The following is a 24,001-nucleotide window of genomic DNA, read 5'->3' as shown; positions in this document are numbered from 1 at the left end:
TAGTTGACTGCAATATAAATTTAGTGCACTGCGAACTTATTTAATATTTGGAATTCCTCACATACTATCAATATTTGCAGTACACAATATGTTTTTTTTTTGTAATATAAAAATTGTCGCTTAGATTCAAAACATACCAAAATTTATTAAAAAAAAAGAAGGCACACCACAAATTTTTCTTAATTGATTATTTCATATGAATAATGTAAGAGATTTTTGCAACAAATATACTTCCGATGTAACACAAATTTTTATAAAAAACTGGGACACACAATGAAATAAGCTTTGAACAATGAAAAAAAGATTTAACTATTTACTAATACAAATTTAATTTTAACTTTTTGTTAAAGTATAAAGTTATAGATTTTGATATATATATATATATATATATATATATATACACACCATTCCATTTAATACATCCAATAATTAAAATTTTATTTAAGTAACAAGGCTGATTTGAACAATATCTCTTGAAATTAAAAAAAGATGATAAATTATACCAGCAATTCCACTTGTGTGCATCAAATAAAGAGCAGAGGGGGTGTGAAATTCCCCATAGAGAAAAACAACATGCTTGCGGATTTACTTAGGCAGAATAAAAATTTTTTTAAACTAGATATTTAAATTTGTCAAATAGTTTTCCTTTATTTTAAGTATGAAAACTACAATGTTGATAACAAAAACTACATTGTTGATATTTTTTTTTTTTTTTGAATTTGAGCCTTTCTTACTCATATAACAGAAATCAAATTTTTTTTAAACAAAAATACATTTTTTTTTCTGTTTGAATAGCAGTAGGAGGAAATGAAAATAATTATGAGTATAAAATTTTATTTCTGCTTTTCCTTGTGTAAGTGTGTGATCAGTTATAATTAAAACCTTTATTTTAAATATCTCTCTCTCATAGTTTTGTTCATCAATAGATGAAATCATTATAAAAGGGTACTTAAATAGAAGAGGCAGAGAATTTATCTGTTGATTACATATATATTTTTGTTCATCTTGCAGATTACCTTTTCTTCTACATTTTCTAAGCTTATTTTGTTTTTCAAGTTTATTTTTTGAAACATTAATTGAAGTGAAAATTTATTTGATTTGACAAAAAATATCTGTTTTGATTATAAATAGGAACCTACTTTAGTAAAAAAGCAAGGCATAAATTTCGAAGACAAGGATCCGTGTTTTTTCATAAGTCCAGCAGATTCTTTCATTATATAATTATTTAATTAAATGCATAAACTCGGTTTTTTTTTTTTACCTGAGTGCCAAAAGTGAAGGAACACTAGATAAAACAGCATTTCTCCAAGCAGGATCAGCTTCATGAGTAATAACCATTGTTTTATCATATAAGCTTATTGCATCATACAAAGCAGCATGTTCTTCATATTCATCAGCAGACATGAAATGATCCTATATAAAATATTAAGACAAATCAAGAATTTACACCAGTAGAGTAAGCATTTTATTTTTTAAAAGATCAGATTTTTTTTTTTTTTTTTTGCAAATTAAATAAAAAAATAAACATAAAGAAATAAAACCTGTAATAAACATAAATATAACTATTTTCTAAAATTTATACAGTACAGAGCCTTCTGAAAAAATACAATTGTGCCGAAGCAGTAAGAAACATTATAACATCTCTGTACAAATAAGCAAGCTGACATACTGCCGCTTGACAAACATAAACAATAATATGAACATCTGTAAAAAAAGAAAAAGACAACCCAACATCTGACTCATTTATACATAATGCGGTTACGTCATGAACTAATTCATAATATACATTTAAAGAGTAATACAAAAGGTGGCAGTTTGCTCTTAGGATTTCATTTTCTGGTAAGACAAGAAAAAGCGTAATAAGCAGGAAGATCCAACTGTTTAATCAAACTATTTCTAACAGTGCACAATATGTGCGTCTACCTTTTTCTTTCAATAATCTTCATTTTTGAAATGCTTTAGTACTGAAAATTCTATTAGTTTTAAATGAAGATTTCAAAGATAAGATTTCAATTGAATATAGAGTAACATAATAATCCAATGAACTATAATTGCATATCTCAAAGAAAAAAAGAAGAGGAATTAAATTAAAAGAAAAAATGCATACTTGGTGCAATTTTAAAGCCATTCGAACACTGGGTGCAATAACCCTTCTGAGTAAATCCATGTCCTGGAATACCCACTCGTCTCTCACTGATGTAATGCGAAAATCACCCTTGAATAATGCATGTAGACCATACAGCAAATAATCAACGCTAGAAGGAAAAAAATCAATACTCATTTGAGACAAAAAGTAAATGACTAGATTCCACTGAAAATAAAAAGATTCAATAACCAGAAGAAAAAATAAGTTTTTTGAGTTTCAAGGAATATCAATTTACACAGTACAAAATTTTAAGAGAGGCAATTACCAAATAAATAGATAGAAAATGTTGATTTATTTTTAAATTAAACATAAAATATCTATTGAAAAATGGTAATTATGGAGAAACATTGTCGCAACCAGAAAAATATTTAAACTGACTAATTAAGTTTTCATTAATTAGTTGATTCATTTATTTTAAGGTTAAGATATGATAATTTTGTCACCCATACTATGAAATAAATCAATTGAGTCAACTTTCAAAATAACTTTAAAAACAAACCTAGCGAAAGAATTGTGAGAAGCTGTGCCCAGAACGCGTCTTGCCAGCAGACTTAAGCCGAAACATAAGGACATCATTGCAGAATCTTTGGAAGAATTAATAGACTGAAACAAAATTCATTATAAATCATTAATACTCAAACTTTATTCATATGAATGCAGAAATAAAGTGATATAAAATCATTTCAAGTCAATGTTTTGAACATATATTTTTTATATCAGTTTAAAAATACATTATAAATTGTTGATAAATTAAATGAGGACACCGTTCAAAGAAGCATAGAAAATTCTGCAATACAATTTTATACTTGGGAACATTTATCAGTAAGACAAATATTCTCATCGCTCTTCCTGATTTCTCTTTTGAAAATACAGTCAATTCGCTATAACTCAAAGTACGATAACTCAAATATTACTATAACTCGATTTTTTTATGAGGTCCTGACCCTTTTATCTTTAATTTCATGTTAATTATTCTCGATTACTCGAACTTTACTCCCTTTAACTCGATTTTTTTTTGGATCTTGTAAAAAAAAACCCCAAAAAAAAAACCCTAGGAGCTGATATTTTGCCCCTTCCTTCGCAACACACACACAATGTCTTTCGCACTCTTCATGGAGAAGCTAAAGCTGTCCCTCTTGAAGTATGTGAACAATGTTTAAATGAAACGTTACCAAATTTACTTAAAGGATACAGTTAAAATGATGTTTTCAATATTGATGAAATGGGTTTATTTTTTAAATGTCTTCCTAATAAGACTATGATGTTTAAGGATGAAAACTGCTCAGGGGGTAAAATGAGCAAGGAACGTTTGACTGTCCTAAATGGAGGAAATGCGTCTGGGACAGAGAAATTGTCTTTAGTTGTTATCAGAAAATACCGAAATCCCCGATGTTTCAAGAATGAAAAAGCGTATCATTTGGATTACAAGTCTAACAAAAAGTTTTGGATGACATCAGTTTTATTTGAAGACTATATAAGAAAATTGGATCGGAAATTCTTCGCTAAAAAAAGAAAAGTGATACTCTTTATGGATAAATGCACAACGCATAGTGATCTGCCTAATTTGAAAGCAGTAAACTTGCAGTTTCTCCCGCCAAACACAACAGCAAAGTTGCAGCCGATGGACCAGGGTATCATAAAGTGCTTCAAACAGTCTTATCGTAAATGGCTTGTCAGGAAAATGATTAATAAGCATTAATTAAATAATCCGACAATATTTTGAAAGTCCAAAACCGAAACTAACAGTAAGTCGAACTTCCGATATGTCGAAGTTTTTCGTCAGTCCTATCAGATTCGAGTTATTGCGAATTCACTGTATAATAAGATTTTGAGTTAAAAATGATCTTTTTATTGTGTTCAGATAAAGTATTAATACCAGCTGGAAATAACTTATGTTTGTACAAAAAGAAAGAAACACAAATTAAAAATATTGTATATTCAGTCGTACATGTCGACCCGTTCTATAAGTTGGCTCCTTATTATGAGGTACAAATTTCTGGTATATCGGTAGTTTAAGTCGACAGTAGTAAAAGAATCAAATATAAAAAAATTTTAAAATAAAAATACTTCACAATGTTCTCTTAGGATATATTTGTTCTGAAATGATACTTCATCCCCTCAAATATAGGTGAATTAACAAATAATGTGAGGCAACCAGTCAAATGAAACTGGGTGCATGCTAAAAGCTAGATTCAAATGTTATTCCAAAATCTTTAAAAAAACTATAAAATTTAGATGGGAATGAGGACAATTTTATGTGGAACTCAGTCAATGAGCAGCATCCATTGCAGTGTGGGATCTGTGTGGCAACACTGCTTACGTTATTGAGTTCGACACAGATGTTGGTTCGGAATCTTTAAATGTGTTTGAAAAGTTTTCACTGTGTTATAATTAGTGAAATATTTTTGAATAAATTATCTTAACTTTTCTTAATCTAACAAGATTCCCACTCAATTTCAGAAAGAAAAAAATCTCTGATTTTTCCAGAAATATCAGGTAAATTTCAATGAAAATCCATACCATATTTTATTTATACCATGCAAATGTTTCCTCAGGAAACTTTGATTTTTTAAAAAATTCGTAATGTTGAATATTATATTTTGTGAACAAAAACATGAGAATGGAAACATGGAAAAGTTTCACTAAAAGTGGAATTTTATAAAATAATTGTAATGGATGTTATAACTATTTAACTTGAATATCAATATAACTGATTATTGTAACGGACACTAAGACTGGTTATTTTCCAGGTATGATGTATATAGGAATTTTTCAATTTAAAAAAAAAAAAATCAACTTTTATTGCTTTTTAGTTAAAATAAAATTCTTTAACAATTCCAAATTTTCCCTATTCTCCCTGATCCATGGGAACACCTTTCTTTTTCAAAACGTAATTTAAAGCATCATTTCTAAAAAGAAAATCATTATGTAAAAAGGAAATACAATGAGGAAAAATGAATTGATATATAATAAAAATAGTTTTTGAAAAGGGTGGAGTGAAACACCGTTTTATAATGCATTGATATTTCATGATAGACAAATGTCCGACATTATTACTGGAGTACTTATCTTTAGGGACATGAAACTTCTAACCTACTGTCAAATCGAAGATAGATGTTCTTCGCAGGTAACAACAACGCTTCTTAAATGGTACCAGGAAGATAATCGGAAAAGGGCCACTCAAATTAGAAAAACTAAAATTATGTGTATCATGTATGGTAATTAGCAACTGTTATTATCTTCATGTTGAAAACCAAACAAAACAGTAAGCAAAAATTGCTTGCAAGAGGAAATTTCTTAACAGTCTTGTCAGAATTTTTTTCTACTAGAAATTATTGAACAACGTAAAAAAAAAAAAATCATTAACATATATTTGTTATCATTTATTTACTCACTAATTTGTTCTTATTGATGCAGAACTGAATCCAATTATTATAGACATTGCAAAAACTATTTCTAGAAACCCCAGAAGCCCTGAAATCGTAGTCCTCGTCAACCGTCATGTTGAAAACAGGATCCAGATCTGCATAGTTTTTATCCAGGGTAGGCTTCAAGGCTTCCTGGATGTGGTCAGACTGGAGCCATTCTTCCAGCTTTGCATTACAAATTGTATAGTAAATAACACTCTGAAAAATAATTAAAGTGTTTAAATAGAGCGACATACTTGATGAAAACAAAACGTTATTCAATTGCAAACTTATAACAGATTTGTATTTCATCAAAATGAAAGTTGTTAATTATTTTTGAAAATTTAAAAAACATACCAGAAAAAAACCTTTAAAGAATTTTAAAAAAGTTAACTTAAAAGCATTTAACACATTTTTTAAAAATTATTAACAGAGTTTTATATTAAAAAGCTTAAAAATTCAATGAACTATTCCCTTATTTTCTAATTTCCTACTTAGTTAACATAAGTTATCATATTAATTTTTGTTTTATTGCAAATATTGTTGACAATTATTAATGTTCATAAGATTAATAAGAAATAATTATGATTATTATTGAATTCACTATGAAAAATATTACAATGAAATAGTTATTTTTAAATTGCATTTAGCAATATAGTTAGATTGAAAATACAATTTTAAAAATACTTTAAAATCAGCTTTTCAGTGGAGTGGGTTTATTTATTGAGAAGAAACGAACAGGAATTTGATAGGTCTCAACACTATTTTGGAGTAAATTTAGCAGCATTTCATGTGCACTGCTTTAATTGCTAAATTACAGTAGCATTAATCTACATTACATCTATGATTTCTCTGATGCTTTTTTTTTATTTATCCCCTTCAAAAAAAATATATATATAAAAAGGTTAAAAATAATTAATTAGAATATAAATATAAATAGACTTATTTCAATAAAATTAAGTTTAAGAGGATTTAATAAATTTTACAAAAACAACAAAAATAGCACACATCTTTAAAAAAATTTAATTTTTGATAAAACTTAAAAAAAAATATTTATTCAATGAAATTGAGGGTGGACAAGGCATAAAATTGATACCCAAGAGGAAAAGCACGTAATGTTTATATTTCTAGATTTTGCTACAATTTCCTAATTGATATTTAAAATAATCTGAAATTTAATTGAAAAACATATATACAAACTTTTTAAGGTGTTCTTAAACACAGTTCAGTATAAAAAATGGTTGGTTATCAGCACAGCACGTTTTTCCCGCTCCCATTGTTATGCAATGCATAAATAGCAAACAATAAAGAAATTTTAGAGCAAATTTCACTCAGATGCTCAGCAATTACAAACTTTTAACATGTAAAAAGTGAAACACGTATGTCAAACATATATGTATAACAGACAATCTCATAAAGTACAACATACTTTTGAAGCTTATGGAAAGATGCATATACAGCTCATTTATTGAAAATATAAAAATTAATAAAATTTATTTGAACATCTAAACTCCATTTCTAAAAATAACTACTAAACAGGCTTTGATATTTATACCGTATAAATGCATTTCATAACTTTTTTGGATTAATCAAATGCTTAATACCAATCAATTTACACACTAGGAAATAAAACAATTTTAAATGGATGAATCGAAATTTTATAATCGTCATTAAACAGCCAACCCAATTTTGGGTTTATGACCACCAATGTTCAACTCTGCAGCCTTGTAATTTTGAACCTAATGCAGAAGACAAAGGAACTCCTGGATCAAATTTTTTATGACACTTTTTGACGGAACTAACCTGCATTTACGTAAGGAGAGGAAAAGGAATCTAAATTGTACTTTTCAAAAGAGAGAAGCTTACCTTGACATAATAAGTGATGAGGGCCTTTCGTAGATCAAAAACTTGCAACATAGATACAGCATTGTTATCTGAAATGCTGTATCCCTCAACGACGTACTTTGCTGTAGTAACTTCCCATGCTAGCCAGCGTTGATTAAAGGCTGCATTGACTGAAAGTAAATGGGGCAGGTGACCAGGCTCACAGCAGCAGCAACCTATAAAAAGGCACAATGTACTAGAAGTTGCATTCAAGTTTTTTTTATTTTTTAAATAAGTTATTTGCATTAGAGAATAACCTTAAATTTTGCACTTCAAGGAATAAAATAATATAATTTTTATGAAGTTTTTCTTAATTAAATTCTTTAAATAAAAAAGTATTATTTTTAACGGTTTATCTTACCTATTTTTTTTTTTTTTGAAAAAAAAAAAAATGCAAAAAATCAACATTCAACAATTTTATTACATTAATAAATACAAGGAATTAAAACAAAACATACGTTTCACGTCAAAATTGTTTTTTTTTTTTTAAATGTATAAAAAACGTCTAATTTACTATCAGTTTACGATCCTCAGTTATCTCAGGTAAATGAAAAAAGTTAAATATTAATTTTTGTATGATAGTTTTTAAAAGAAGAAGCAACACAAAGTGATACTTTCCAAATGTCAGTAAAGTGATACGCCTTTTTTTTAATTACTCTTTATTCTATGTAAATTCAGCAACCATCGTATATACAATCACACTAAACACGTGTGCAGTCCCACAATCAAAACAGCAAAACTAGGAAACAAAACTTGGCAAACTTCCAATCACAGCAGATTATTATTATTTTTTTTCTTTCTGGCAGGGTAAAACCGTGATAAAACAACCCATACTGACAAGTTTTGCAACGCCCGAGTTTTTTAGGGATAATCAGGGAAGCAGTTAACAAATACAGTAACATATTTACTTTGTCAATTAATCACACATATCCAACTAAGTTTGTTAATTATGCAGCAGCTACATTTCTAAAATGTTCCAAATACAGGATATTTTCTTCCATTTTTAAAAAATACCTGATCAGTTATTTAGAGATATACATATATAGATTATAGTTCGAATACAGCTTGCGCCATTTGCAAATGAATAACAAGAGCTAGAGAAAGGCAAAAAATTAACAGTCACCATAAGTCACTAATTATAACAAACATCGATTAAATAATTGTCTGCCAGTCAATAATTTTTCATTAACAATGATTGCACTTTATTATTTTATTTTAATAAATATGGAATTATTATGAATACTTTATTCCACACTTGTTCCTTAACATTTTTGTAATAAACCTTGTTATGTTAACCATATTTTGAGAAATGCTGCAAAAGATATGCCTTACATTATTATTGCCAACAATTTATTTAAATATATTTGAAAAAGTGGTCACTTTTAAAAATGTTACAACGGGCCGCTAACAAATTTTTTTAATTTTATCATATAGTTAGAGAGTAATTCTATTTGAATTCTAAAAGTAGAAGGGAGGGTGTTCATATTTTTTAATCTAAAATATTTCACAGTAAGTAATAAACCTGTTAATGCTGTAAAATTGATCCTGATCAAATAAAAATTATCTCACATTATATAAAAACTAGAAAAGAAATCTTTACATTTTAGAAAAAAACTTTGATTTAAAATTATGTTCTGATGTGTTAGACTACTTACTGGTGGTTTAGAAAATGGGCAAAATTGGGAGAATAATTCTCCCCTATACACTATTCCTCTATCTATTAAAATTTAAGAACTGGTTTTGCTATGCGGAGAAGACTGCAGCTTAAAAAAAAAAACGGCTTTTTACGTGCAGAACCGCCAGTGGGTTAAAGGATATAGACAAATGCATACCTTCATTTTCATCCACCCCTTCACTTATGGCTTCCACTTCACGTTGTTGGCAGTATGTTCCTAAAAAAAGTAATTCACATATATAAATTTTTGGGGAAACAAGATCTAAATATTGAAAAATAAATTAATTTTCTTAAGACTTACTAGTAAACTAATAGTGCAACAATATAGTGTAAGAAAAATAATTAGAATTGAATGAAAGAGAGTAAAAAGAATATTCATAATGAAAATAAAAATGAGTTGCAAACTTTTTTTAATAGTTATTTATTTATTTTTTCATCACAAAACAATTTATCCATAAGAACAGAATAAAATCTTTTTAAATATATTAAAGAAAAAGAAAAATTGATCAAATACACTCAAGATTTACTCTAAATTACTTCTGTCTTTTTAATTTTACTATAGGTTCTAAATGCGTTAGTGGATAGTAAACTTTAGGTTATCTAGACTACCTTAGGAATGAGGAACCTGTATCAGACGTGCCAACTCTCCCGCATTTTGCGGGAGTCTCCCGAATTTTGAGTTATTCTCCCGCCCTCCGGAATTGATTTGAAAAACTCCCGAATTTTACTGCGATCGACGGCCAAACTCAAAATTACCTAATTTTTCCGCGAGTGCGAAAGTAAGTTTTTCTTTCAGCTTGAATTCCATCCCCTCTTATCAAACTACCATCTGCCTGAATTATTTTCCCCCCTCTTCAACGTTACCTCTTAACACTCCTATTTCAGGTTATATTCCCCCAGTGTAAGGGGGCGGGTGAAATCTTCCTCTTCTTTCGTGTGGAGTTGAATGCAATGACGTCACATGTCGTTATCGAGTGACGTCCGTTCAGCAGTGGGGAAACTCATACTCTCGATAGTTGGAATTGATATTGTATCTTGCTGTTTTTATAGTTTTTAATGCGTATTTTTCCACGGTTGGCAACAAGCTCGTAAACTAGCAACGTGATATCAATTATTCGTTTAGTCTTCGTATATTTAAAAAAAAAAAAAAAAAATTTCAGGGATGTCTTAAGTCGAAACGGAAGTATGGATCAATTTCAACAAATCATGTACCAATGACTTTAGCAAGACTTAATTGCGGAGAGCTAAGTCTGCAACTCTTTTTTTCATGCATACAGTAGAGAACCATTTATCTGGTATCCAGATAATCCGGAAAAAAAATTTGCTCGGTTCTCCCGCCATTTTGAACTAAAACGATATGAAAAAAAAAGCGGAAACTGGACTAATCCTTGAAGTTGAGTAGAGGAAAATGTGAGGAAGGGAAGAATTTTTTCCCCCGTTTACCCAGAGAAACGTCATTTCTTTCGCGACCTTGAAGATTTTAGATCTTTATTCTCTTTTAGGTCGTTAAACTCAAAGGAGTGGCATGATGATTTCGTTTGCTGTTTGATTTACGAGGGGGTGGGGAAAATGCATTGCACATGCATATCAGTGAACAGAAGATGAAAGAGAAAAATATATTTATCTATTTGACATCGATTAATAAAAATAAAATGTTTTTCTTTTGAACAAAATCTGATTTTTTGGAAGTGCGGCATCATTCGCAAGTTTTTCTTGATGTGGAATCATACGACCTGCTTTAATTAAAAATCGCGTTTTTATAAAAAAAAGAAAAAAGGAGAATTGTTTATTAATTTAAGCATACAATTATTTTAAGAAGCAAATTGCTGTTTCGTTTTTCTGATTCCACTACGTTTTTGTTTTTTTTTTTCATGATAAATTTTGCACTCAATAAAATTATTTGTATTACCAAATTTTTTCATTAGTTTTTTTTTTTTTTTTTTTTTTTAAAGTCCGTTGATCTTGCCTTGTTCTAGGTTTTAATATTTATGCTAGTGCCGTTTTTTAACTATCGTTTCGGTTCGATAATTTTCAAGTGTTGTTTTTATTTAGATTAATAGGTTTTCCTTTTATTTTCGCCCCCCCCCATGAAATATATTGCGTTATTTAATCATTGGTTTTGTTTATTAGTTGATTTAGGAATCGTAATTATTTTTTAAACTTGTTTTTCTTGTCTAAACTTGCAAATTTTTTTATTCTTTTAAATTTTATTTTTCTACAATTTTTTTCCTTTTTAGATTTAGGAGTGCTTTTCTTTTTTCTCTTACTTTAAAATGTGTTTACATTTTTTCCTTGTAATTTGGGTTTGATAACACATCAATTAACGACACTTTTTTGTCGATCCAGGAAACCGGGAAATTAAGACATCCGGGATAGCGATGGTCCCGAGCATCCCGGATAATTGGTTCTCTATTGTACAGACATTAGTATTTTTATACATTAGTATTGAATTGGTTTTATAAAATAAAATAGTTATTCAATTTGTTTATTTTTTAAAAGTTTTTGTGCATTTTTATTACAGTGTCAAGGGTTTTTGAATAATGTTTTATTAAGGAAATGGTATTTATTTAAAGAGTATCTACCTAATATAGTTTTGTGTTGCTAAATCTGTGTTTAATTATTTTATTTCCATTTAATATTTTTAAACAATTATTGCTCTATTAGTGTGTAAAATTTCTTGCATTCTTATATTTAATAAATTTTTTACTTAAAATTCCTTAGAAGTGCCAAATGTTGCATACCATGCACCTTTTTTTACCTCTCCTGAAATCTCCTGAATTCTTGTTAGGGAAACTCCTGAATGTTAATTTTGCTAGGTTGGCACGTCTGCTGTATATATCTAAAGAAAGCTATTTGATACATATACAGGGTGTCTACTACTGAAAACATGATCCCATGACCTTTAATTTCAAACTCTAGTTTTAGATGAATTTCTGTCTTGATACATATATAAGATAAAGTTCTTATACTAATTTCAAATCATGTTATTGACATATTTTTCTAAAATTTAATTTTATAAATTTTTTTTTTAATCCAAAGAAAAGCAATCTGTAGCAGAACCATCAAGAGGGATTTGAATGAGAGATTCTCATCAGTCATAGACACCAAGTAAAAATATCAGTGGTTAGAAAATTTATATTTTTCTGTAGTTACATACAAAAGAGAACCAATTATTCAGAATGCTTGGGGCCATCGCTGTCCTAAAAGTCTGAATTTCTTAGTTCTCTAAATAGCTGAAAATTGATTCAATACAGCTTAAATACATTTCTACTTTAAATAAATAAATAAATACAAAAAATAGTGTTTTTTAGCCAGTCTTTTTAAAAATTTGCATTTTCACTTCAATATTTATATTGCAAAGAATGAAAATTTTCTTGTTATTTCCCTATAACCTTGAGTTCACTAATAGGCATGGAAATCAAACAAAAAACAAAATCAGCATGCCACTTCTTTAAGTTTGATTGATAGCATCTAATCATTGAACCACTGATTCTTTCCAATACACAGGAGAAAAAAAAAGAAATTGTCCCTTCCCCCTTCAATTTAAAGATTTTCAAGGTTAAGAAAGAAACACGACACTAAACCTCTGTCACTAAAACTTCTACATTAAGGATGACTGGAATTTCTGCGCCTTGCCTCAATCGTTCTAGTTCAAAATAGAGGGAACAACAAGCAAAATTTTTTCTGATTTTCTGGATACTGGAAAAGGTTGTATACGGTACAATCACTTTATTGCAAATTAAGTTAACAACTATTTCTTAAATATAACGATTTACAAAATATTTTCGAAACACAGTCACTACTTATATTTAAAAGCATGGAATTTGCAGAAGGTCATCAATTTGCTAAAAAACTAAACTCAGTGGCACGGCAACCCATCTCAGTTTTCCTGACCTTGGGCTCTGGGGGTGCACGAGCAGATGTTTCAGATTGGTGGTCAGCCGAACTCAGATCCCCCACTGTTCAGTGCCCAAGTATCCTTGGTACTCATTCTATCGACCCACTGAATGTCAAAGTCAACATTGCTCGGCTCGAGAATAGAACCCGTGGCATGAGAAGGGGACATACTACCACCGGGCATCCATCAATTTCCACATAAGAACTTTAAAGATAAATATTTCAATTTTATGCCTTATTCTGGCTTTCTTGATCTGTAAAATTAAATTAAAATAAAGCTAGAAAATTATCAAATATTAGTGATATTGTTAAATGTCACTTTAATTTCCTCTAAGAAATACTATAGATTGAGAGATGTGAGCAAGTATATTTCTCTGGTGCAACCACTTAATACTTGCACCAATCAGATTCAGAATATTAGTTGAGGGTGAATTATGTTGCTAAGAATTACACTACTTGTGCTTTCTTTAAAAAGTACAATTCAAACTAAGAAAAATGTAGAGACTACAGTAGTTTTACTAACTGTTGCCACAAAAAAGTATGGCATTATAAAGTAATGTAAAAAATGTCTTACAAAAATGTTTGGATAGAAATTTTTTTTTACCTCTGAACTCTAAGCCTCTGACTTGAAATGTTACTAATCCATTCCCCAATTCAATGACATGAACCAAACAGTTTAGGTTATAAGATGCCAAAACGAAACAATCTCCTTGCTCCACTGAGCCCCACCTTCCAAGGGCAATGTCACCGTACAACGAATGCTGAAGAGAGCGAGTTAGGTGTTCATAAAATATAGAATTCAGGTTGTTGTCATCAGCTCCTAAAATAATAATGTAATCGTAGCTTTAAAACATTAGAAATTCATAATTATAAAAAGTATAGAGAAAATATTCATAATTATTTAGAAATTCATAATTATTTTATTGGCAAGGTGAGAACAAAATGATTACCAGGATTACATTCCAGTTGTGATGACAGTCTGGTGTTTGAATGATCAACTCTTTTTGTACTGAAAAATAAATTTTTTTCAGTTATAATTCATATAATTGCAACAAGTTATGTTTAAAAAAACCTAATAGGTTTAACCCGGCAGTAAAATTTACGAAGTCAATCTGCAGCACTACCTGCATAGATTTTGCGTCCTCAATGCAGACAGTGTAAAAATTCATTGTGATTTAACATACACATAGCAAAATTCAAAAATATAAGGTCTTTAAAAATTATACATAAAAATTTAATGTTGAAATTCAAATTGAATTTGATGCAATTATATTAAAAAATGGAATATAGCATTTAAGTCTGTTACAAAAGAAACAGATGAAATATTCTTTGTTTCTGTTTTTTTTGTGGTATTCTCTTAGTTCATTTTTTTATTATAAACAACTTTTGAAATGTTTCATAAATTAGTTTCAGTAATTCTCCCCCTAAATAGCTACTTCGCTTCTTAAAAATAAAATTTAGTTGAAGAATAATCGTCAGTGTTCGCTGTTGTGCTGGAGGGTTTCTGCTACCAAAAGATTTAACTCATTAGTTAACAAATAAAATAAATAAGCAATTTAGTTATTGAAAAATAAGTAATACTGAAATAGCATGGCAACCTAAAAAAACCAGGTGTTGTCAGCATATCTTAATACAGTAAAACTTCTGTAAAATGTAAATGTTTATTATATGTAACATAAAAAGCTTCAACTAATCTCTTTATGTTATTCCTTTTTTGAAAATCTTTTTCTTAATTTATTATTCAAAATGAAACGCTCTTTCTCACACTTTAATATTCACACCTGTCTTTTAATCTATTTTCAGTTCAAGTATGCATTAATTAAAATTTTAACCTTAATCCCTGTAATTAAGCCTGTGAAAGCTAAATTTCACTCTACGTATTTAACAGATCAATTATAATTACTAAGATTTCCCTTATTCCTTAACTTTTATTGAGGGGCACAACGATTTATGTCACTTAGATATTCATTTTCTAATTATGATGAGTAAATAAAATTAATTCCTTCTTTTTGAAATCCTGTGCCTGTTTGCTCTGCTCGTACGACTGCCACCGTTAGATATATATAAGTTAAAAATATTGAAAAAATATGAAAAACAATATAATAAAGAATAATGAAAGAGAAGAAAAATAAAATAAAACTTATTAATTTTCTTTGTTTTTCTCTCTTTTCTATTTATTCTTTTTCTCTTTATGGTGCTAAATATATAAAACAAGTTTTTAAATTTATGGTAACCCATTTTTGAGAAATGAATAAATAAATACAAAAAATGAAATTAAAAATGCAAAAGTTAAATTTGAATACTTTTTAATGTCTGAAATTTTATAACACTGAATAAACCTTTTGAAACTATTTATTTATAGTTTCTGAATTTCAGTTCCCAGCCCATGGGCAATGGACAGAGCAATGCTGGGCTGTTGGAAGTTATTTTCTTTATAAAAATTAGTTTTTTAATTCTCCCTGTGCAGTATCTTATACTTACTTGTAATCTCTCTCCCAAAACTTTATGGGCCGCACATAAGATGTGAAAAATATTGCACTGCCTAAAATTGGACTTAAAGGTGTTGATAAAACAGATGAAATGGCTGCTTGTATAAACAACATTGCAGAATCTTATTACAATTAAAGAAAAATTATTGCAAAAATAGTAGAGATGCAGCTTCATAGTTGCAACCATTTGAAATCACAATTTTTGCACATGTATACAATTATCACTTAGTCAATATCTCTAAAAGTATTCAACAGTATTATAAACGATACATTTGAGCATTTTACATATTGAAATAATAAATTTGATTAACTATACACAAATTTTTTTATGTTTTTTCTAAAGAAATTAATATATTAGTGGCAATTATTTATATCATTTGAAAAATAGACAAATATGTTGAAATATTAACAATACAATTGTGGGGATTATATAAAATAAATTTTAAATAATTTTTATTTTAATTAAAATGATAACTAAAATTTGCAGGTTTGTGTTATACCTGACCTTCATAACAATGGATGAATTTTAATGTGATTCTGGATGAATTTTGATGTGATCATTCAAAACAATGCAAATTTGTTTTTAAAAAAGTTGCAAAAGAGTGTTTGTATAAATAAATGAATCTTTTTTTCTGCCATTTCAACGATAAATTTTACAGCACGCATTACAGGGTAAAACTAGGAAATTTCAGTACCAGTCAGTTGTAGCATATCAATAACGATTGATATTTAAAATATATGACCACTTTTTCTAAAATTGAATGTTTTGAGAGACTGTGGCACAAAGTGAAAAATTAAGAAACTTTAAAGTGCAAGAAATCGATATTAAGATATCAAATTTGAGACAATATGTGTTTCATATTGAACAAATTTATTTAAAATAAGATTTATAATTAATATATTTAACGAATAACACACACTTAAAATTTAAGGGAAATCTTAGTTGTTGCAAGAATTGTGCTATTCGATTAAAAATCAAGTGAATCTAAACTGCAGAACTAGATTTTAATAATGCATAAATATAAATTGAATATTGGATTTTAAAATCGAAAATATGATTTGCGACATTGGATTTTAAAATCACGTGAATATGAATCACGATATTCATTTTTAAAAGTGCGTGATTACAAATCGTGATGCACGATTCTTCAAATGTGTAGCTTTTAAATAGAATATAAATACAAAAATCGATATTCAATATTATAAACAAGTGAATACAAATTGCAATATTGGACTTTAAAAACGTGAATATGAATTACGATATTCATTTTTAAAAGTGCGTGATTACAAATCGTGATGCATGATTTTTCAAATGTGTAGCTTTTAAATCGAATATAAATACAAAAATCAATATTCAATATTATAAACACGTGAATACAAATCGCAATATTGGACTTTAAAAACGTGCAAATACGAATGGTAACATTGGATTTTAAGCTTGTGCTTAAGCTCGCCCTGTGACGACCATTAATTTAGTTTTATTCTGCCATGCAATTGAAATAACAGTGTAAGTGCTTCATGATAGGTTTGGAGTAAAGCGGCTTGATAACTATTTTCTTTCAATAGCTTATATCATGAATGCTAAAATAAAATTTCAGAAAACTGATAAAACAAAATTAATTTTTGGAAATTTTTTTTTCCCTCCAAGCTTCTTTTATACAAAAATGCCTATGTATAAAAATTTCAATTTTGAATTTTTATCTCTTATATTGATTTTTTTAATTAATGGCAGTATAGCACACATACTATAATTCATACAAGAAAATAAAAGATGAAGATAAATTGAGTAATAACAAACTAAGGCTTATTTAATTCAAAAAGAATTGTGACCCACAGAAGAAATCCTAGTAACATATTATTTTATGCCACTTACATAAAGCATAATCTTGCTGCACTCATTTTTTTTTCTTGTCACATAATGCATTAATAATTTTATGGAAAATTAAAACAAAAGAAAGAATGAAACATTAAGGATACGAGGCACACTGAATGGCTGAGCAAATGCATGGAAAGCAGATCCCCATGTAATCTGCCAAGGTGCTATGTAGATTATAATGAATCTTACTTTTAGAAGAAACTCATAACACTGAAAGAAAAAATTATATCAAGCATTTTACAATTACACTAGGAAAGAAAAAAAAAGAGCAAGTAAATAATTTTTTATAAAAATCGAGAAAAATTAAACTGTTTATAAGTGAAGAATTTTCAAAATATTTCTTAACAAATTATCAGGTATTACTTAATTTATAAGTATATTTACAGAAGTTTTGTAAATATACTTAGATTCTGTAAAATATAAGTATATGTCACAGAACCTAGTTTTAGTTTCCTTTGAAAACACTGTACAGGAATTGAATAGTACTTGCATTTGGTGTAGTTATCTTTTCATTAATCAGTCATGTTTTTATTAATTAATTGCACTGCTATTATCCACTATTCTGTTAGACAGTTTCCTGACTTATAAATTGACAAAATTAGTGAAATAATTGATGAATATCCTCACAACATAACAACCTCATATCCATTTTAATTTAAGTAATAATTAAGTTAATTTAAGTAAATAAAATTTTAGTTTTCTTATTATGACTCGAAAACTAATAAAACTTAATCACAATGGGAATAAATTCTATTTATGGAAAGTAAAGATAGAATAATAAGTTTTTGCCAAAACGCAAAATGTACTAAAAAATTAGCATCAATTACATTGTCTGGCAAATAAATATCTTAAATCAAAAAATGTTACAATTTTAAAATAATATTGAAACAAAAAAATAAAAGTAGAAAAACTAAAAATTGCATTGAACTTCAATTAAAGTATATCAATAAAAAAGTTAGTATGCAAATAATTAGGATAAATTTTAATTATCATAAATTACTATAACATTTTTATATTTTATAAAAAATTAAAAAAGAATACCTTTGTGAATACAATTGAAGAAACAAAAAAGTTGACTAAAAAAGGTTCCTTGCTTCCATGGAAGTCAAATTGAAAGAAGAGGGTCATAAATATGAGGACTAAATAGAATCGAGAAGAGTTACAAAAGGCACTGCGCAGGCACTTGAAACTGCACACTACCACAACTAAAGAACCACCACTGAAAAAAAAGAGAAAAAAACTGTCTCAATGATAAAAAAATATAAAAAATATTTTCCAGCAAACTAATACCACCATTTCTCATATATAAAAAAAAAAACCCAGGTAATATGAACATTTAAATTGAATTAGGAGAAGTGGAAATGGTTAGAAATCATTTATTATAAATATAAAAATTTAAATCCAAACTATATTTTTTAATTTAATGTAAATATAACTTTGAAGATTGAAAGGAAAAAAAACTGAAAATTACAACAATGAAATAAAGTTTAACTCAAATATTAAAAAACTAAATTTAAATTGTACTATGTTAAGATTTCAATGAGTCTATATAAAACTTCTATGAGAAAAAGAGAGCTATGAAATAAAATAAAACAATAAAAGATAAAAACATTTCTTCTGCTCAAAATTATAATTTCTATTTTAATATAATATTTTCAATTATATATACATATTGGTTATATATTAGCCTATATATATAAATATATATCTATATTGTATATACTATTAAAAACTTAACATTTATTATGATACAGCAACTAATTGACTAGCATTTCAGGTTTTTGACAGTTTAAAAGTAAGTCCCTACTCAATTTCAGAAGAAAAAAAATTCTGACTTTTCCAGGTATATTAGATAAATTTGAATGAAAATCCATATCATATTTTATCTATACCATGCAATTTTTCATAAGAAAACTTTGGTTTTTTTATTTGTATTGTCAAATATTAGATTTTGTGAGCAAAAACATATAATAGAATAAAAATAGAAACATGGAAAAGTTTCACTAAAAAGTGGAATTTTACAAAATAATTGCAATGATGTTAGAATTATTTAACTCAAATCTGAATAACTCATTACTGGTACTGACAAATCAGACTGGTTATTTTCTTGGTATTATGAGTTTTCCAGGTTCTCTGTAAAAAATTACATTTTCCCCCGACAACTCCCAGCTTTTTAGAGTTTAAAAAAAATTCCCGGACAATTCCAGGTCTTCCCTGTTCTCTCTGACCTGTTGGAGTCCTGAAACAGTTGGTTTCATAGCTCAGTTTTTGACTGTTGTCACATCAAAAGCCAGCATTTGACATCAAAATCAAACTTTGGTAAAAGATGCAAGATTTATTTGCTTTAAATCTCAATGGTTACTTGTTAATACTAAGAAATTTAAGATAGGTTAATTTAATGTTCACAGGATTTTGCCCAAAAATGGAACAGGTTTGTTTTACCATCAAACTCAAATTTAATTATAGGTTTTCCTGACTCTGTTGGAGCTTTGCGTATGAATTAGATACCCTAACATTACCTTAAACTTGTAAATTTAAATATATACTAACTAAATTCCAAATTTAGCAATGATGATAGATGAATCTATAGTCAAGGCACTCAGAAAAAGTAAAGGATAGAGAGCATTTTTCTCTATGAACCACATCCATACTTGTACTTTCTCAAACCACATCAGCTTTGCAGCATCTGCAATGGAAGACAGCAATTTAAATTAAATAAAATAAATAATAATAATAAAAAAATTTCTGACAACAAAATCTAACAAAATTAACCTCGTTTTTGAAACTACATAACAAGATAAATAGAATGTTAAGATAGCAAAAGTAAATGCATTTTTAACACTTATTTTTGGTTCATAAGTATAATTCAATTGAATTATTTCTTATTAGAAATAAAAGTATATCAGACCAGCCAAATTCAATTTTTAAAATTGCAGAAGATACACTACAAAACTGCAGAAGAAATAAGCCTGGCGATAGGGAAACAATGATGAACAGTGATTTGACTAACAGAAGGATCACGATTTGTATCTGGAAAAAGGTAAAATCATTGACAGCAAGGTTACAGCGAGATGCTACCATATATTGAAGTTGATATCAAGGCAAAACGTTGAACTGTGTTCCTGAACAAAAAGGTAATGTTTTATCAAGATAGCTGAAGTCAAAATACTTGATGGTTTTTCATTGATGGGCCAACATAACATTGACGGTAACCATCAATAATTCCATCAGGAACCAATTTTTTTCTGTTGATGGTAACCAACATATGTAACCAATGTAGGAATTCAGACTGCTTTAGGATGGTCCAACATATGAATAGCAACTTGTTTTCATGGTTTATTCCTGTTGAACCATCAGAAATTTTCATCATAGTTTCACCAAATGTTGGAACGATCATGAACCACCAAAGTAAGAATTTGGACTGATTTATGATGGACCAACAAGAAAAAAAAAACTAAGTTGCTTCGATAGTATATTTCCGAGAAACATAAAGAATTTATCAAGGAAAGGTATAGTTTGAAAAATCACGGACTGTCATGGATTATTGGCTCATGAGAATCAAACTTATCTTGATGGTTAACCATCATAATATTAAAAGCATTTATGATGGGCCAACAAAAAAAAAAAACTAAGTTGCTTAGATAGTATATTTCCGAGAAGCATCAAGAATTCATCAAGGAAAGGTATAGTTTGAAAAATCATGGACTGTCATGGATTATTGGCTCATGAGAATCAAACTTATCTTGAAGGTTAACCATCATAATATTAAAAGCATTTATGATGGGCCAACGAAAAAAGAAAAGAAAAAAAAACTAAGTTGCTTAGATAGTATATTTCCGAGAAGCATCAAGAATTCATCAAGGAAAGGTATAGTTTGAAAAATCACGGACTGTCATGGATTATTGGCTCATGAGAATCAAACTTATCTTGATGGTTAACTATCATAATATTAAAAGCATTTATGATGGGCCAACAAAAAAAAAGAAAAAAAAACTAAGGTGCTTAGATAGTATATTTCCTAGAAGCATCAAGAATTCATCAAGGAAAGGTATAGTTTGAAAAATCACGGACTGTCATGGATTATTGGCTCATGAGAATCAAACTTATCTTGAAGGTTAACCATCATAATATTAAAAGCATTTTCCATCATGGAACGGTGGAAGTTTGTTTGCATATAAAATACCATTGGACGCAATGGAAAATGTTGGATGATGGTGATGATCAAATGATGTTGGACCATCATGAATCACACTGAAACCAACATAAACCATCAACATTTTTGATGGAAGCATGAAGAATTTGACTTGGAAACGCTAGATTACATGTGTCTGCATTCACCGGCTGGACTCTATATAGACTCAAATGGGATTTTTCGCCACACCTATCATATACAGGGGTGATTGTGAGCCCAACTAAAATATCCTGAAAATTTCTTGAGTAAATCATTAATGACGCATTTCAAAAAATCAATTTCTTTATAAATTTAAATCATTGATATTTTAAAAGCATGAAATTCTAAATAAATTATATGCAATGTAATTTAAATTAATAATTATGTTTAAGTTCACTTTCATCTTTAATCACATTTATTATTCTACCAGAAAAAAATTTTTACAAATGAAAGAGATGCCATGAATAAGTTCTAGTTCTAATGTTTTTAAATAAAATTTACAATCTTTCTTTCTTGAGTTAATGATTATAATAACTATATACTGATTAAAAATTAATATTAATCTTGAATATAATGCTTATAAAGTATCTGGCTCTCCCTTACAAACAAATAAAATAAACTGCATTTTTAAGTTCCACCTTTCAAAATTTGATTTCCGGAAACTTTTGTGATCAATGATTTTTTGAAACGTCTCGTCCTTCGATCTCCGGAAACTTCCGGATCACGGTTAGCGAAAAATCCAGAAATCTGGATTTTTCCGGAGCACAATCAGCCTTGATTTTTTAAAACTTCTGCACATCAGGGTGCAGATTTTTCGAATCGGAAATTATATCGCAATATTTGAGAGAAATATTTTGCGGAGTATACTTGGTGGTAGAAATGAAAATAATAACTGGAGAAGTAGATTTAACTTTGATCTTTACAAATTTATAAACAACATATTATTAAAGACATAAAAAAAAGTAGAATGAATTGGATGATGACAATACAATAAAAAAGATATTGCTTTTTAGACACACTAGAACCAGAAAGCGGTGAAGGCCACGGTCGGGATGGGCTGATTCGATGGAGTCTTGATTTTCTAGCAATTAATGAAAAGAATTGGAGGGGAAAGATAAATCGTAAGTCATTATGGAGAAATCTTCAGAAGAAAGCATTAGCCCACATTGGGCTGTCTGGCCAACTATGATGAGCAATCTAACAAATTGAAGTGCAAATATATAAGAAGAATATATATAATTAGGAGAAAATATATAAAGGTTTGAAACTCACCTTGAACTTCATAAATGTCATATTCATTGGCTTTTAACAAAGGATGAGAGAAACAGAGCCAAGGCAATTGCTTCCTCATTTGTGGAATGATATAATGAAGTAAGAATCCCCAAATAGTTACAGCAATGTGAAGGACCATTTGAAAGTATGGCTGGAAAGAAGGAAATCAGGTAGATGTAATAAAAATATTTTAAAAGCAATACTTTTTAAGTTCAATTAATTCCAATTTATTACCTGGAAAACAGTGAAGACAGTGCTGACATGAATGGCAAACACAAGTACCGCAATAAAAACGCACAGGATGGCATCTGAGCGCAATCGAATTAACTGCAATAAACATACTGTTAATATAATATTGCAATAAAAATGATAAAGAAAAATGAAATTGTACGAAAAATAAGTTTTTTGCTTGTTTGTTTGCAATAATTATATAGAGACGATCCATTGAACGTTAATACTTTTTGAAAGGATTGGAAAAGAAATAATAACTCAGAACTAAATAAAAGATTGAATGAAATTTCAAAAAATGTTATTATTCCACAAAAAAAAAAAAAAAATTCTTACCACAGTATTCTGCAATTTCAAGGGTAAGGGGTCTACTAACTCAGTCCCATTATCTTCTTTACTTTTCTTCGGAGCATCCTCTGACCACAAATGGCACTTTATTAAGGACCTAATTATGGAATCAAAATGCATTTAGAGTTGTAAATTAGGGTCACAAATTGAAATACATTTGTATATTAATGTTGGTACATATTCAGCAGAATCATACAAATACAATAAAACTAATAATTACAATGCAAATTTCATGTTCAGTTTAATGACTGATTTTCATTATTTATATAGGGAGATGGGGTGTGAGGAACATATGTCTCAAGTATGATACTGTGAAGAGAGAATCACGAGACATGGGATTGCTGGAAAAAGAAATTACCTGAATTTTCTTTTTTAATTCTTAATTTTTTGATCTTTTTGCACAAAGAGATAAATAAAACACTGTCATTTTCATGCATACATAAAAGAATATATATAATTAAAAAAGGCTTAATGACTAGACCAAGAGTAATTCCAAAGAAATTGCACGAAATGGATACGTCGAAAAGGGGTCAAAAAGGGGTGCGTTACAAGATTCGTGCTTTATAACATATAATATTGCATTAAAAATATCAAGAATTTTAAAAATC

General features: G+C 28.5%; 1 protein-coding gene across 1 annotated transcript in view; it reads right to left on the bottom strand.

The window, feature by feature from the left end:
- pcx (pecanex) overlaps nucleotides 1–24,001 on the bottom strand; it is an 81,666-nt gene that overhangs the window by 9,791 nt on the left and 47,874 nt on the right. Inside the window, exons 20-34 of the mRNA XM_043046806.3 lie at nucleotides 23,382–23,490; nucleotides 23,052–23,144; nucleotides 22,818–22,968; nucleotides 19,925–20,060; nucleotides 18,416–18,593; nucleotides 17,476–17,584; nucleotides 15,491–15,620; nucleotides 13,960–14,018; nucleotides 13,614–13,829; nucleotides 9,270–9,329; nucleotides 7,420–7,613; nucleotides 5,542–5,772; nucleotides 2,646–2,749; nucleotides 2,108–2,255; nucleotides 1,262–1,413 (exon numbers count right to left, since the gene is read on the bottom strand). Of these exons, the coding sequence (XP_042902740.1) occupies nucleotides 1,262–1,413; nucleotides 2,108–2,255; nucleotides 2,646–2,749; nucleotides 5,542–5,772; nucleotides 7,420–7,613; nucleotides 9,270–9,329; nucleotides 13,614–13,829; nucleotides 13,960–14,018; nucleotides 15,491–15,620; nucleotides 17,476–17,584; nucleotides 18,416–18,593; nucleotides 19,925–20,060; nucleotides 22,818–22,968; nucleotides 23,052–23,144; nucleotides 23,382–23,490 (2,070 nt within the window). The remainder of the gene's footprint in view (nucleotides 1–1,261; nucleotides 1,414–2,107; nucleotides 2,256–2,645; nucleotides 2,750–5,541; nucleotides 5,773–7,419; nucleotides 7,614–9,269; nucleotides 9,330–13,613; nucleotides 13,830–13,959; nucleotides 14,019–15,490; nucleotides 15,621–17,475; nucleotides 17,585–18,415; nucleotides 18,594–19,924; nucleotides 20,061–22,817; nucleotides 22,969–23,051; nucleotides 23,145–23,381; nucleotides 23,491–24,001) is intronic.

Source organism: Parasteatoda tepidariorum, chromosome 9, assembly GCF_982258835.1.
Source record: "Parasteatoda tepidariorum strain Cologne lab strain chromosome 9, Ptep-v5.0, whole genome shotgun sequence".
In the NCBI taxonomy this organism is placed as follows: Eukaryota; Metazoa; Arthropoda; class Arachnida; order Araneae; family Theridiidae; genus Parasteatoda; species Parasteatoda tepidariorum.
This window is presented reverse-complemented; position numbering and strand designations above follow the sequence as displayed.